The 16,024-nt window shown below is 43.5% G+C and overlaps 1 protein-coding gene across 8 annotated transcripts in view; it reads right to left on the bottom strand.

Annotated features, from left to right (window-relative positions):
• The window catches only part of LOC133509358 (steroid 17-alpha-hydroxylase/17,20 lyase), a 93,550-nt gene that overhangs the window by 73,699 nt on the left and 3,827 nt on the right, over positions 1-16,024 (bottom strand). For 7 of the 8 annotated variants that reach the window (XR_009797315.1, XM_061836200.1, XM_061836199.1 and 4 more), the window contains exons 4-7: positions 15,542-15,628; positions 10,917-11,135; positions 5,908-6,077; positions 3,159-3,262 (exon numbers count right to left, since the gene is read on the bottom strand). Coding sequence is in view for 7 of the 8 variants with exons in the window: in XM_061836200.1 (XP_061692184.1) it covers positions 3,159-3,262; positions 5,908-6,077; positions 10,917-11,135; positions 15,542-15,628 (580 nt within the window). In the remaining variant the exon portion in view is untranslated. The remainder of the gene's footprint in view (positions 1-3,158; positions 3,263-5,907; positions 6,078-10,916; positions 11,136-15,541; positions 15,629-16,024) is intronic. The other variant, XM_061836206.1, reaches the window with a different exon arrangement.

Below are 16,024 nucleotides of genomic sequence, written 5' to 3'. Positions count from 1 at the left end.
TGCTGCACCGGACTGCCTGCTCGATCCCCTACCTCTGCATATAATAAACGTGTCTCTTCTTGAACTACCTTGCGTCTTCCGAGTTCCTGCATTTGGGTCCTACTCTTGTTTCCGATGGGACGTGACAAAATTACTTTTAGTTAAATGATCTGTGCTTGCGCTCCCACCGGGGACTCCCTTGTTCTGCTCGGGGACTTCAACGTTCATTTGGGCAATGGCAGTGACACCTGGAAGGCCATGATTGGTAAGAATGCCTCCCCAGCTCTCCAATCAGAACGCGTGTTGTGCTCTGTTATTGGATTGCTCTGCTCATCACGGGCTGTGCATCATGAACACTGTGTTTCAAACACAGGCACCATGTCAGCATACGACCCAGTTCGATGAGCAAATTTATGGTCGTGTCATCAGAAACTCAGTCTGTTGTCTCATGTTGACTGTGTCATTCACAGACGTACTTGCTTGGTAGAAAAAACTGCAGAGGGTCCAGCAGGGTCCAGGTGACACTCATGAGATGGTCCACCGTGATGTGTTTATAAGATTTCATGACCACAGATGTCAGGGCGACAAACCTGTAGTCGTTCAGACTCGAGATTGGAGGTTTCTTGGTGACTGAGATGATTGCGAAGCATTTGAAATAGAATGGTACTTCACTCAAGTCCAGGTAGCAGTTGAAGATCTGCGTGAAGACGAGAGTGAGCTGATCTGTGCAGAACTTAAAGTAGAATGGGGACATACGATCTGGCCCCAGTGCTATATTGAACGTTTATTGTTTGAAAATGCGCCTCACAATGGTCAATGCAGCAATCAGGGGTGGGATGGTGTTTGGTGGTGCGGCTGAGTGGATGTGAGGTGAAAAATGTTCATTTCAAATCTGCAGTAGAAGGTGTTCTGTTCAACTCGTCTTCTTAGTATTTATTGTTCTCTGCTTGGGGGATGGTTGCCTGTAGTTGGTTTGCAATTTTAATCCTCACCACGCTGATCCCCCATGCAGCTCTGTGCTTATCTGATTGCTGCTCGATTCCCTTAATACAGGCACAAACCTAAATGTGTGATGTCTATGGTGAAAACAGTGAAGAAGTGGACCAATGAAGCAAAGACAAGGCTGTCTAGACTGCACAGACTGGAGTGTCTGAAATTTATACTGCCAACCTAATGAAAATGGGAAAAGTAAAAGGACTGCAATTACTGTGTAAAGCACTTTATCTACAGAATCAGAGTGACCAAATCCCTTTACAAACCATCACATTCACCCATTCACACAGCATTGAGCAGCTTCTGCCATGCAAGACCCAGTGAGGACAACTTAGGGTTTAGTGTCTTGGCCAAGAGTACTTTGATATGCTGACAGTCAGAGCTAGGATTTGAACCAGTGAGGTCACTCTACTAACTGAGCCAAAGTTGGACAGTATCACATTCTCTGTCAGTTTCTGTGAAGATGTGTGTGTACCAAAGAGATTTCGCTCATTCAGTGACAACACTGAAAACTGTGGTTCACTGCCAAACTTCATGTGTTGCAGCAATAAAATACGAAGTTCATGATTATTTGCAAAAACTATAGTTTATCAGTTTGAACTTTAAATGTCTTTGTACTGGATTAAGTTATATAGGTTGAACATGATTTCCAAACCATTGTATTCTGTTTTTATGTTTAATACAAAGTCCAAACTTCATTGAAATTGGGATTTGTACAATTTGTGTGACTTGCTTGTTAAAATATGTTGCTGTTTTTGTGGTTTTGGAGTTCTCCAACTGCTAACATGTTAGTTTTCCTAACCAAAACAAACTGCAAAGTAAGGTAGAGGTGCTTTTTACAATGTTAACAATACTTTACTGTGTTACTAACATGAAGAGTTGACCTCTCAAGATGCAGGAGATAAGCTTAGATAGAAAAAGATGACATGCTGTGGAGACCCCTACGGGACAAGCCGAAAGGAGAAGAAAAAGAATTTTAGAAGGACATTGCCTCTCTTCAAACTTCCAATCTTTACATGTTAACTTTTGTTTAGGATCCTCTTTGTTTATGGCCTTAGTGTTTGCATTCCCCATTTTTATAAAACAGTTGTGAGGCCGGCCATGCTGTAGGGGTTAGAGATGGTGGCCCTGAAGAGACAACAGGAAGCAGAGCTGGAGGTTGCAGAAATGAGAATGTTGAGGTTCTCGCAAGGAGTGAGCAGGTTGGATAGGATTAGAAATGAGCTAATTAGAAGGACAGCCAAAATTGGATGTTTTGGAGACAAGGTTCGGGAAAGCAGACTTCAATGGTTTGGACATATCCAGAGCCGAGGGAGTGAGTATATTGGTAGAAAGGTGCTGAGAATGGAGCTGCCAGGCAAAAGAGTGAGAGGAAGACCAAAGAGAAGGTTGATGGATGTTGTGAGGGAAGACATGAGGGCACTTGAAGTTAGAGAGGAAGATGCAGGAGATAGGCTAATATGTAAATGGATGACACGCGACAAACCAAAAAAAAAGATGGGCTAACTTGTAAATACTGTAGATACGCTGTGATTTATCTCAACATATATTGTTTTCACCTTTTACCCAAATAAAATACAATTAAATGAAACGATGACTACATGAAGAAAAAAACTTGCAAAAAATCCTCACAGGGGTCACAGGAGTGCTGGAGCCTATCCCAGCTGTCAACGGGCAGGAGCCAGAGTAAACCCTGAACTGGTTGCCAGCCAATCCCAGGGAAAATTGAAACAAACAGCCGCACTCACGTTCACACCAAGGGGCAATTTAGAGTATCCAATTAATGTTGCATGTTTTTGGGATGTGGGAGGAAAGCGGAGTTCCTGGAGAAAACCCACGCAGGCACGGGGAGAACATGCAAACGCCACACAGGTAGGGCTGGGATTGAAACCAGGTCCTGTGAGACCAACACTTTCCAGATTCTCCACCGTGCTGCCAAATCATGTTATTTCAAACTCAGATTTGATAAAATGAGCTTGGCAGGATGTTAGGTGCCGACATCTGTGAGTTGATGTCCTTGTGTTCTTTAAAAATATATCACCTGAGGCTTACTGTTTAGAATGTTGAATTGTTATCCCACTCTTCTCTTTTACTGCAGAGCTCTTGTAATTCATGCTAGTCCAAATGGATTGTCGGGGTACTGTTCAATATATCATGTTATTCCTGTAATTGAAGTTGTTTCTTACCAGGGTCAAAGAGGTCAGGGTTTTTCCATTCTTTCTCATCATGGTGCAGAGACCACAGGTTGACAATGACTCTGGTCCCTTTTCGCACTTTGCAATTTCCAAGGCTACAACAAGACAAGAGTTACACAATTTGCTCAAAAAAACTAACACTGGAAGAAAACACCTTACTTGAAAACTAATGTTGATGAAAATATTATGCTCTTTTTTTTCTTAATCTTGTCTTGAAAAGGGTTGTTACAGAACTGTCCATGTTTTGAATGCAGCCCTTTGGGGCCACAAGCCAGTGCAATCTCTAGGCCAGTCCCAAGTACGGATAAATGCAGTGGGTTACACCAGGGCATCTGTGGAAGTAGATTAGTGCCACCAGGATTTGAATTTGAAATGTAAAGTGAAATAGGATTTGAACTTGAATTGTAAAGTGAAATAAGATTTGAATTTGAAATGTAAAGTGAAATGGGATTTGAATTTGAAATCCCACAGAAAACAGGGTTCAAATTTTAAATGTAAAGTGATCACATTTTCAATAGTTAGTACAATTCGCTGTCTGAAATTCAAATCGCTACAATTTGCTGTCTAAAATTCATCGTTTGTGCCACCGGGCAAGGTTACTTCAGGTCAAAACCGAGCAGCCAGCCAATGCAGTTATGCTTTCTTAGTATGTGACGTCACGTGACTAAGAAAGCGTAATTGCGATTGGCTGGGTGCTCTGCCTGGTGGCATAGATGGTGAATTTTAGACAGCGGAGTGTAGCCGGTTGAATTTTAGACAGAGAATTGTAGCCAGTTGAATATCAGACAGCAAATTTCAGACAGAATTTTAAAGGAAGAGTCAGCTAAGAATGTCTTGATGGGGAAAAGAGTATCAGAAAGCATGATGAGGCTGAAACTTGAAATTGAGGGTGTTATGTACAATGTGATGAGTGGCTATGCACCTCAGGTACGATGTGACCTCGAGGTGAAAGAGAAATTCTGGAAGGAACTAGATGAATTAGGTCTGACCATCCCAGACAGAGAGAGAATTGTGATTGATGCAGATGGTATTGGTGGTAGGGTGCTGAGGATGGAGCTGCCTGGCAAAAGGGCGAGTGGAAGACCAAAGAGAAGGTTTATGGATGTGGTGAGGGAGGACATGAGGGCAGTTGGGGTTAGAGAGGAAGATGCAGGAGCTAGGCTAAGATGGCAAAAGATGACACGCTGTGGCGACCCCTAACGGGACAAGCCGAAAGGAAAAGAAGAAGAAGAAGCAGATGGTATTGGACATGTTGGTGAAGGAAACAGAGGTGATGAAGAAGTGATGGGTAAGTACAGCATCTAGGAAAGGAACTTGGATGTTCAAATGGTGGTCAACTGTGCAAAAAGGATGGAAATGGCAGGACCGTAGATATTTTTCCTCAGAAGAAAAATGAGCATAGAGTGTCCTACAAGAGCGGCGGTAGAAGCACGTAGGTGGATTACATTTTGTTCAAACGATACAATCTGAAGGAGGTTACTGACTGACTGTCAGGTAGTGGTTGGGGAGAGTGTAGCAAGACAGCATAGGAAACGTTTAGGATGACTCTGGTGGTGGGAATGAAGATTAAGAAGACAAAGGTAGACCAGAGAACCATGTGGTGGAAACTGAGAAAGGAAAAATGTTGTCTGGCCTTTCGGAAAGAGGTGAGATTGTCTCTCGATGGACATGTGGAAATCCTGAAAGACTGGACTACTACAGCCAGGATGATCAGAGAGACAGGCAGGAGAGTACTTTGTGTGTCTTCTGGTAGGAAAAGGGAGAAGGAAACTTGGTGGTGGAACCCCGAAGTCATACAAGGAAAGAGGTTAGTGAAGAAGAAGTAGGACACTGAGAGGACTGAGGCGATGAGAATTATCAAGATGATGAAGAGGGAGCTGCAAGACAAAAGAGAGGAGAAAGACCAAAGAGAAGGTTGATAGAGGTTAAGAGGGAAGACACGAGGGCTGTTGGTGTAAGAGAGAAAGATGTAGGAGATAGGCTTACATTGAAAAAGATGACACACTAAGGTGACCCGTAACGGGACGAGCATTGAGTAAAAGAAGAAGAAGGGAAGCATCTCTTGCTCACAGCCCCTTTAAGTTTGGCAATATCAAATCTTGTCTTTGGGTCTGAGAAAGATATTTGTTGTTGTGCTGAAAGTTGAAATTCCACCATTCTTATGGAAGGGGTACTGCTGAAAATGTATCTTTATTCTTGACAATTAGCACCTGTGTCTTGTCGTATTTTTTAAGACAAAATAAAAAATGAAATGATCTCATAATCCTTATAAGATATTAAATAAAACATTTTGTTTCAGGTGGCGCAGGGAATGACTGATAAGAGCGTCTGCCTCACAGTTCAGAGGACCTGGTTTCAAGGCCCGGCCCCGTGTGTGTGGAGTTTGCATGTTCTCTCTGTGCCTGTGTGGGTTTTCTCCAGGAACTCTGGTTTCCTCTCACATCCCAAAAACATCATGGTGGGTTAACTGAAAAACCTAAATTGCCCATAGGTGTGAATGTGAGTGTGAATGGTTGTTTGGTTTTATGTGCCCAGCCTGAAGATAACTGGAAAAGGCTCCAGCACTCCTGCGACACTTTTGAGTATAAGTGGCCCATAAAATTTTATTTCAATTAATAAAAATATGTTGTTAAATTTAGTTGGGGAAAAATGTCTTTTAAAATAAATTCAGCTCATCTGTGATTGTCACAAAATAATGGCCCCCCGAGCAGTGTTGACTACTTTACATGTACTGCTGTACCTTGTATCCTTTAGGGCCACATGAGGGATGAGAAGAGGGGAAACTGGGCGGATCCGTAACACCTCCCTGATGGTGGCCTCAAGGTAAGGCAGACTGCCTCGGTCTTTGAGCAGGGGGGTCTGCTCTCCCCCTAACCGGCTGTCTATCTCCTCCTGGATACGTTTCTGCACCTGAACACAGATTGACACTAATTTCATGGAAACATCTCACTGACATAATGCAGTCACTTGAAATTTAGATTTCACGAACCATCAACCAAACAAGATTTCATCATCTAACAACAGAAGTTAACCGGCCCAGACGTACAATTTTACATGATGCATCTTGTAATGTGATATACTGTATGAGCTGCTTTAAATGGATGAAAGTAGCCCATTTTTTTCTTTTTTGCTGTAAAATAGAATAATATTAAGAGTGACCTATCCTAAAGAGTATAATCTGGACTTTACCAAATAGTGTTTTGGATTTTTACAGTAGTCGAGAAAACTAACACAATTGTAAATCTGAAATTAAATTTACCTACAGCAAGTGTAATGATCATTTACAAATGTAATGTAAAGCGAATAAGTCATTGTTCTCTTTAGACTTTAGTCTAACTGTGATATACACAAATGTGAAGCTTAAGAGTTACAAAGTGCTGTTTTGGTTTCACAATCATATTGAGCTAACAACCACTGTGATGGGGGCGCAGCCAAAAGTCGACTGGTATTGGTCTGCAGCGATCCATAAAGGAGGCGGCACTCTTCCTTCTTACCCCAGAATAAGCTGTCCGGGGAAGAGGTAACAACTGGCTCTCTCCTTCTCATCGTGCACTTCTGCTTTCCAGGGTTCCAAGAGGAGAGTTAGGAGATGTTAGTTCAGAGGAAAAATAAATATTCAACTTTGTCACGCCGGCTTCAACACTTGAGGCCCGTAACAAAACAACCAATAAAAACGTTCTCTGATGTGAGGTTTTATGAGGATCTCTCCTGGTGAACATTAATACTAAATTTAAATTCTTCCATTTTTTTACCACGCCCCCTACAATCACTTTGTTGCGAAGATACACAGCAACACATAATAACAGAATGAAAAAGAGCTTGTAGTCTCGTTAACAAGCAAAGAGTTGAACATTCTGGATTAGGAATGAGGAGTTTTGATTAGATTACCGAAAAAAAGTTTTTTTCCCCATTTTACCTAATCTAATTAATGAATGCAAATAAAAATTGGGTGGATAATTTCATGTTTATGCTGTGCGAAAGAAAACACAACTGAGTGTTGCACATTGATGCTATGACTGTTCCCAAACTGAAGAATGGTTTGTATACCTAAGCAATATTTGTGCAAAAATTTCATTCATAACTTGAGTTGTTCATGTGCTGAGGTTTCACCATAATTGTTTATGCGAACCAGTATTAAAGAAAGAGCTGAAACAGCCACAGTGAGATTGTATCAGCACCCTGTCTGAGAGTTGACAATTCCCTGTGGACAGTGATTCTGGTATTTCAGTAGTCATCACAGGGTTGAGAACATCCCAACATCCTATTTACTTTTATCTACGGGTGATAATTTGTGTCTTTCATTCAGACCTTGGCTAAGTGCCAACATAAAAGCTGCGATGATTCTCTGTGGAAGGGTGCACTGTATAAAGTGGAAAGAATAAGGAAGGATGACAGCCTCTAAATAAACCAAATTAACCTCATGTAAAGAGTAAGCCATCTTAAATTCATACAAAACTGGGTGTTCCCTGACCCAAACAGAATTTAACATGTTGATTATGCTTAAAAGATATGCTTGATTTTTTTTCGTTATTGCAAGAATTCAATATACATGCTGCCATTCATCTAAGCATGATAGCTTCATTATTATTTGGTCTGTGGCACAAGAATTTAACTGATTAAGTCATACATTTTTAGGTCCATCACATTGCCAGGCTGGTCAATATTGTCTTCTGCTGTCACCTGAAAACAAGGACACAAACGAGTGTTGTTACATTCGCCAATGATTCTTTTAAAAGACTGAATCTGTTTAGTGAACAAACTGAACCAAATCCGTTTCTGAAATGATTAGTTCTTTTTGCTTGGCTGCTGGCGTGAGGCAAGCGAGTCAACTGGGAGCGGAAACATAACTGTTGAAGCGTTGTGTCACTCACTGAATATTTGGCAAATGACCAATGAGCAGTCAGGGTCAGCGTTGTGCAAGAAGAGGAGGGACTTAAGTGAACTGAGTGATTCTTTCATGAACAGGTGTACTGAGGAATGGAGTAATTTCTTCACTGAATTGGTATGCTGTAGAACTGAATACCGTAATTCATTCCTGAACTGAGGAACTGAAGAGTAAGTAATTAAGTGTGCATTAGACATAAAACGACATTGAAATTGTACGTAAATATAAAAAAAAAAAAACCCTTCTATTTAATTACACATGTACTATACATAAAGGTGAAGGCCACTCATTGAAAATAACAATGTATCAGGGAATGACGAGCGAGCTCCAGCGGTGGCTATCCTGCGTGGGTTTTCTCTGGGCACTCCGGTTTCCTCCCACATCCCAAAAAAATGCATCAATTGGACACTCTAAATTGACTCAAGGTGCGATTGTGAGTGCGAGTGTTGGCTGTCTCTATGTGCCTTACAATTGGCTGGCAACCAGTTCACGGTGTACCCTGCTTCCTGCCCGTTGACAGCTGGGATAGCTCCAGCACTCCCGTGACCCTGGTGAGGATAAGTGGGTAGGAAAATGGATTGATGGATGGACTATTCCTTATAAGAGTCACAGTTCTGCAAAGATGTAGCATTTAGAGCAGGTTAAGTCCGTCAACGCTCCACATTATGTTAAGGTTATACAGAGTACCCTTACCCATTTGCGGTTCATGGTCGCAGTTGTAGACCAGTACAATGACAATTGTGCAATGGCTGCAGTTTAAAGTGACAAATCATGCGATAGTCTACAGTATATATCACTAATAGTAATTCTGATTGGACCAGCAGTGTGTAAGGGTGTGTCCCAACAATGGCGCAAGGCAGAAAATAGTAGTAGTTTGCTGTGCAAGAATTTAATTACTTAATTTAATTTAATGACTGAATTGCAAATTGTTTTAATGCCTGCTAGCTTTGCTTTGCATTGATCGGTAGGACCTACCCAAATGAAGGAGATGGAAGAGCTGGTGGCCGGGATGTGGAGGGAAAGGATCCTGCCCACCCTGTTCCTAGTTCAAGTGGTGTGCAAGACTTCAAGGGTGAGTAGGGTGGTGCCGACAATCCATTCAGCGGTTTCAATGGTCCATTGAAGTTGGAGTTTGTCCTTTTTTGTGGCAGCCCAAAACCAGACTGTGATGAAGGAACATAGTACTGGTTTGATGACCGCTGTGTGGAACTCAGCAGCTTTTGTGACAGGCCGTGCTTCCACAGAAGCCGAAAAAAGTACACAGTGGGCTATTTTGAAAATGGAGTTGATGTTCGTCTCCCACCTCAGGTCCCGTGAGACTGTAATTCCCAAGAACCTCAAGGTCTCGATGGTTGCGACAAAAAAGTTGGACAACGTGAGGGGCAGCTTTGGTGAAGGAAGACTCCAGAAGTCCACAAACATTTCTACATGTGATCGACCAGTCGCTGCTTCTTGTTTTTGTTCCAGCGACACCCAGCCCTTGGTGTCCACCTCTTGCTAGTTTCTCGTCGGTGCCAGGCCTGTGGTGACCAATCTTTGCTCGTGCTCTCCAGCGATGCTATTCAATTAGCGGCCGTCTCCTACTCATGCTTCAGCGATGCTCAAACCGCAGCCGCTGCCACGCTCTCCAACAGCGGGTCGTGACCTATGGCCGCCGGCGCCTCTCGCTTCTGTTTTGGCGGCTTCCGACCAGCAGCCGCTCCCTCGCTCTTGCTTCAGCAGCGGCGCTCTGCCTGCAGCGTTTACCACGTGCTCTTGTTCCGGCAGCACCCGGTGTGTGCCATCCACTATGTGCTCATGTCTCATCGGCCCACAACCAGCAACATCCACCACATGCTCTTGTTCCAGCAGTGCCCAGCCCGTGCCGTCCACCATGTGCTCATGTTTTATTGGCGCACGATCGACAATGTCCACCACGTGCTCTTGTTCTGGCCCGACCAGCGCTTGGTTATTTCTCGGCGGAGCCTGACCTCCAGCCGCTTTTTGCTCATGTCTCGGCGGAGGCTGACTAGCTGCCTCTCGCCCATGCCTCAGTGGTGCCTGACCCCAAGCTGCCTCTCGACCATGCCTCAGCAGTGCTCGACCAGCAGGAGCCGCCGCCTATTGACCACACCTCGGAGGTGGTCAACCTGCAGCAGAGACCACTGCCTGTGACCACGCCTCAGCGATGCTTGACCAGCAGCGTCGACCACACCTCACAGTGCTTGACTGGCAGCAGCAGCAGACACATGTTGACCATGCCTCGAGGGCGCTCGACTACCACCAGAAGCAGCAGCAGCCGCCTTTTGACCATGCTCGGCGGGGCTCGACCACCACCAGCAACTGCTGCCTCCCCATCACGCCTCTGTGCTGCTCGACCAGCAGCAGGAGCAGCCGCCAGCTCCCAACCATGCCTCAGCGGTGCTCAACCAGCAGCAGCAGCCGCTGCCTCTTGACCTCATCCCGCCGGTGCTAGACCAACAGCAGCAGCATCCGCCTTTCCACCACTCTTTGGCAGTGCTCGACCAGCAGCAGCAGCCACCGCCTCTTGTTCTTGCCTCAACAGTGGTTCATCTGCAGCTAGCACCTGCTCCTGTTTTGTTCCTGCTTCGCCATTGGCACCCATCTTGCGGATGTCTGACTGAGTGGCCCTGTAGGGACCCTGGTGCTTGGCATACAACCTCCTGAACTACTCAGCCATGGTCCTCGATATAGGTGGTTTGGATGACCACCAGATAGACTGGAGTAGGGATTTGTGAAATGCATAAGGGACATTCAACACTATATTAGTGGGGGTGCATGTCTGAATATTTATTTTGACGCTCTTTGGACAAGAGAAAATCCAAAATATAGTTAATTCTACTTTGTACACCTGATGGCATTACCTCGGGGTGATGGATAAGGTAGATAATTGCCCATTTGAGGACTGTGATGGTGGTTTCCATTCCGGCTCCGAATATATCCCCCACAGTCATAAGGATGTAGTCATCACTCAGGCCCAAATCCTCGGTACTGAACTCTACTGTGTTGTTGTTCTCAGCACTCCGCTTTGCACTGAGTAGAACATCAATCAAGTCTCTCTTCAAATTGTCGCTGTAAACTGCCTGGGGGGCACATTGTCAACACAGAGAAAACACCATATATCATTAGTTCTGAGAAATAATTAATTTCTTATTGTACTACTTAGTTAAAAACACTAAGGTTTTCATAGCTGAAATCCACTGTCAAAAAGAATAAGATGTCATCAAAGACGAATCAAACCAATGTAATAATACACAGTGTTGGGTTCTTCAATGTTGGGATTGCAGTCAAACAAATGAAAATTAATTTGAACTCTTTCGGAAGCAGACGTTTTTGTATCCATTGACTTCCACTTTTTGTGACTCATAAAAGAATGCAGTGGGTTTTAAGACCCTCCGTGATTCAATTGATAACAATTAGCATGCATTACCCCTATTTGGTGCCACGGTGGAATTACTGGTTCGTGCGTCTGCCTCACAGTTCTGAGTCCTTGACCTGCCTGTGTGGAGTTTGCATGTTTGCACTTGCTTGCATGGGTTTTCTCGAGGCTCTCCGATTTCCTCCCACATCTCAAAAACATGCAAAAACATAAATTGCCCATTGGTGTGAATGGGAGTGCAAATGGTTATTTGCTTTTTATGTGCCCTGCGATTGGCTTGAAACCAGTTCAGGGTGTACGCTGACTCTTACTTGAAGATAGCTGGGATAGGTTCCAGCACTCCTGTGACCATTGTGAGGACAAGTGGCTCAGAAAATGGATGGATGAATATACTGTGCATACTGTACTGTCATTAGGCCAGTTGGGATTTAGGATGTAGTCCACCTTTCACCCAAAGTTAACTGGGACAGGCTCCAGCTTTCCAATGACCCTTGTGTGGGTAAGTGGCTTGGAAAATAGAAATGGAAATTGATTCTTTTAGGTACCACTAGAACAAAAAACATTTCATATTTTAGAATGAGGAAGAAGACTGAATTGCCCTGGGAGGATTTTTCAAAAGAAGTCAATATAATGTATATTGAGGATAAGTATATGTTTTTTGGAAGCTTGATGATAAGTAATATTAAAAAGTCATAAAAATAACGCAGTCACAGGGGACATATAACCAAACAGTCCTTAGCACTCACACCTATGGGCAATTCAGTGTCTTCAAATAAGCTACCATTACTGTGTTTGGAACTTGGGAGGAAACTGGAGTATATGGGGAAACCCCACACAGAAATCGGTGGAACATACAATCGCCATACAGGTAAGATCGGATTTGAACCCGAGTATTGTATACATTATATTTTTTCAAACAACCATTATGCGAGAAGAACAAAAGTGCATCTGTCTTTCCATCCATCAGGTTTAGTGTCACCTGTGAGCTCGAGCCCATCAGCAGCTGGTTTTGGGTAAAGGACAAGGTACATATGGACTCAAAAGGTACACACCATCACCTTCAGCCCATAATGGCTTTAGTATTTTTTTTTACAAAAATATACAGACAGAAAAAAAAAGACTGCTGATTATTAGTTGGTGATTATAATTTTTGTCATAGACTGAACAAGCATGTCAAAAAATCAAAGAAAAATCAAAAGCCTTTATCGTCATTATATGCTGTGCATACAATGAAATGATGAGTACTTCTCCACAAGGTCCAATAAAATAGAATAAAAATCGAAGAACATTTTAGGTAAAAAAAACAATAGATAAAACATCAAGACACAGTTGTTGCTAAAACAAATAAATGCACAAAAGTGCAAAATATAACATTCCATTGTTCTTATGTTCAGTGGTTTGAGTTCAAGGAGTTGATGGCTCTGGGGAAAAAAGCTGTCCTTGACTCTGGTTGTCCATGTTTTGTGGGAACTGTACCGCCTGCCAGAGGGCAACAGGTTAAATCGGTAATGACCAGGATGTGAAGAGTCCTTTACAATATTAGTTGCTCTGTAGTGATAGTGGGAGTTGGCAATGTCCTCTTTTCAGAGCTTTCCTGTCTGCTACTGTGCATCCAGCAGACCACACTGTGACGCAGTAAGTGAGGATACTCTTCACGGTGGTTCTGTAGAAGGTCTGCAGCAGCTTAGCTTCCAAGTTGTTCTTTCTGAGCACTCTCAGGAAGTGGAGTCGCTGCTGGGCCTTTTTCACCACCGCAGTGGTATTTACAGTCCAAGTGAGTTTGTCCGTGACGTAGACTCCCAGATATTTGAAGGAGTGGACCCTCTCCACACACTCCCCATTGATGAACAGTGGGAGTGGCTCGACGCCGCACTTCTGGAAGTCCAGGATGATTTCCTTAGTCTCTGTGGTGTTCAGTGTAAGGTTGTTTGCAGAACACCACTTTAACAATTCACTAATCTCGTCTCTGTAGGCAGACTCATCTCCTTCTGGAGTCATCAGCAAACTCAATAATGGAGTTGCTGGGATGGGCCGGTATGCAGTCATATGTATACAGAGGGTATAGCAGAGGGCTCAGTACACAACCTTGGGGAGACCCGGTACTGAGTGTGATTGAGGAAGAGGGGTGTGGGCCAATTCTGACAGACTGTGGACAGTTTGTGAGGAAGTCTTTTATCCAGCAGCGGGTGGAAGAAGATAGCCCAAGGAGGAAGAGTTTGTTAACCAAAATACCGGGGATGATGGTATTAAAGGCTGAACCAAAGTCTGTGAAAAGCATCCTGACGTAGTTCCCTTGGCGTTCCAGGTGGCTCGGTGCAGTATGGAGAGCTATTGTGATAGCATCCTCGGTGGACCGGTTTCCTTGGTAGGCAAACTGGTAGAGGACAAGTGAGGAAGGAAGTTAGCCCCTTATGTGGCGTGCAACCAGCCTCTCAAAGCACTTCATGATCACAGGTGTGAGTGCAATAGGCCCATAATCATTTAGACTGTCAATGGCTGCTTTCTTTGGGATGGGGATGATTGTTACAGATTTCAGGCAGGAGGGAATGGTTGATTGTTGCAGAGATCTGGTGAAGATTTTTGTGAAAACACCCGTCAGCTGGTCAGCACAGGCTTTCAGTACCTTCCCCACACTACATCTGGGCCAGCATCCTTCCTGGTATTTACAGTCCTGAGCACACCTCTCACTTCATGTTCTTGAATCGTCAGTGTACTGCTGGTGGGAGGTAGTTGTGCTGAGCCTGGGTTTGAGCTGTCCATCTCAAAACAGGCAAAGAAATGGTTTACTTTCTCTCCCAGCGAGGCGTCTACGTTTTCGGCACACATCTTGTTCTTACTGTTTTAGTTTGTGATGTCTTGTAATACCTTCCACATTTTTTGGAGTTGTTTTCTGTGAAGCACTCCTCGATATTTCTTTTGCAGGCCGCCTTGGTCACTCTGATGCCCCTATTTAAGTTGGCTCTAGATGCACTGTACTGTGCCTTGACCCCTGACCTGAAGGCGGCGTTGCGATGTCTCAAGAGTGCCTTAGTCTCTTGTGTCATCCAGGATTTTTGATTGTGGAAATCCCTGATCAGTCTATTTACAGTCACAGTATCAAAACAGTTTTTGATGTAAGACAGAACTGTATCTGTGTTTTCCTGGAGGTTGTGGTGTTCAAATGATTCCCAAAGAGTGCGTGAAAAACAGTCCTGCAGTCGAGGGAGTGGATTCCCAGGCCATGTTGTAATTGTGTTTGTTTGAGGCCTTACTTGTTTACGTAGGGGGATGTGTGTGGGCGTGAGGGTGACGCTGACATGGTTGGATCCAGCAAGATGGGGGAGGGGGGAAGCCCTGTATTCATGTTTAATGTTAGAGTAAACATGGTCCAGGATTTTGTCTCCTCTGGTGGAACATGTCACATTCTGGACGAATTTGGGTAAGACAGTCTTTAAACACGCTTCGTTGATGTCACCAGCAAAAACCAATACTCCATCGGGGTGGGCGAGCTGCTGTTTGTTTACAGTCACGAGCAGAGAGCTAAGTGCTGCGCCAACGGTAGCATCCAGCGGGATATAGACAGTTACCACGATGACTACCATTAGCTCACTCGGAAGATAAAAGGGTCTGCACGAGACTGCAAGGACCTCTAAATCAGGAGAACAGTGGGTGTCCATGATTCTGCTGTTAGAGTACCATTCGTTGTGCACGTAGACACACAGCCCCCCCGGTCTTACTGGAGTCTTTGGTTCTGTCTTTCTTGTTTTTGAAATAAGGGAGAAAACTGAAGAGCCTTGGGAACATTTTTTTTAAAATAATGAGGATATACAGATATAATGACTATAATCAGAAAATAATAAAATTCACAAGATATAAAATCAGAATTAAAAAAAAAGTTTTTGGGCACCTTGCTTTGGCATCATACTGGACAAACTGGAACTAAATTGAAATAAAAATATTGTACCTTGGAATGCTTATGGTCAAGACTCTGCGGGACCTTAGTGTTCTAACCCAACCTGGTAGATTATATTAAAATGTGTGTGTACAGTAGATACATTTGTGCTTACAAAAACGGATAAAATCTTTGATTGCTTAGGCTACAGTACTGACATGACAAAACAGCTCCTGTACCTTGTGCTCCTCATATTTCTTTTGTAAAACTGTGTCTCGGATTGAAACACATTGTTTCAGTAGATGAAGGTCTGCATTTGGAAAAACCTGAAAAAGAAAATGGTTATTTAAGTATATGACTGTCTTCTGTATTTAATTGTTTTCATTCTATATTTTGACAACACACAGTTTTGAACTTATAAAGGATATTACATCTTATTCATTCATTGACTTCCTACCCTTATCTTGTTTGGGGTCAAGGGTAAGATGAGGCCTATCTCAGCTGAGTTCGAGGAAAAGGTTCATAGTGGACTGGTTGTCAGCCATGTGGGCACATTTACAAAGACATTCACACCAATTTAACTACTGAAACACTGAAGCGTTGCACATGTCCATTCAAAGGTTTAGAGAAGGTCAAATTACAGTGCCGTGAAAAAGTATTCACCCCCTTCCTGATTTCTGTGGGGGTTTTTTTAATCACAAACCCTGCTGAAAAATTTCCAT

This window comes from Syngnathoides biaculeatus, chromosome 12 (genome assembly GCF_019802595.1).
Source record: "Syngnathoides biaculeatus isolate LvHL_M chromosome 12, ASM1980259v1, whole genome shotgun sequence".
NCBI classification, from domain to species: domain Eukaryota; kingdom Metazoa; phylum Chordata; class Actinopteri; order Syngnathiformes; family Syngnathidae; genus Syngnathoides; species Syngnathoides biaculeatus.
Note: the sequence above shows the minus strand (reverse complement) of the source record. Positions and strands in the feature narration are given on the sequence as shown.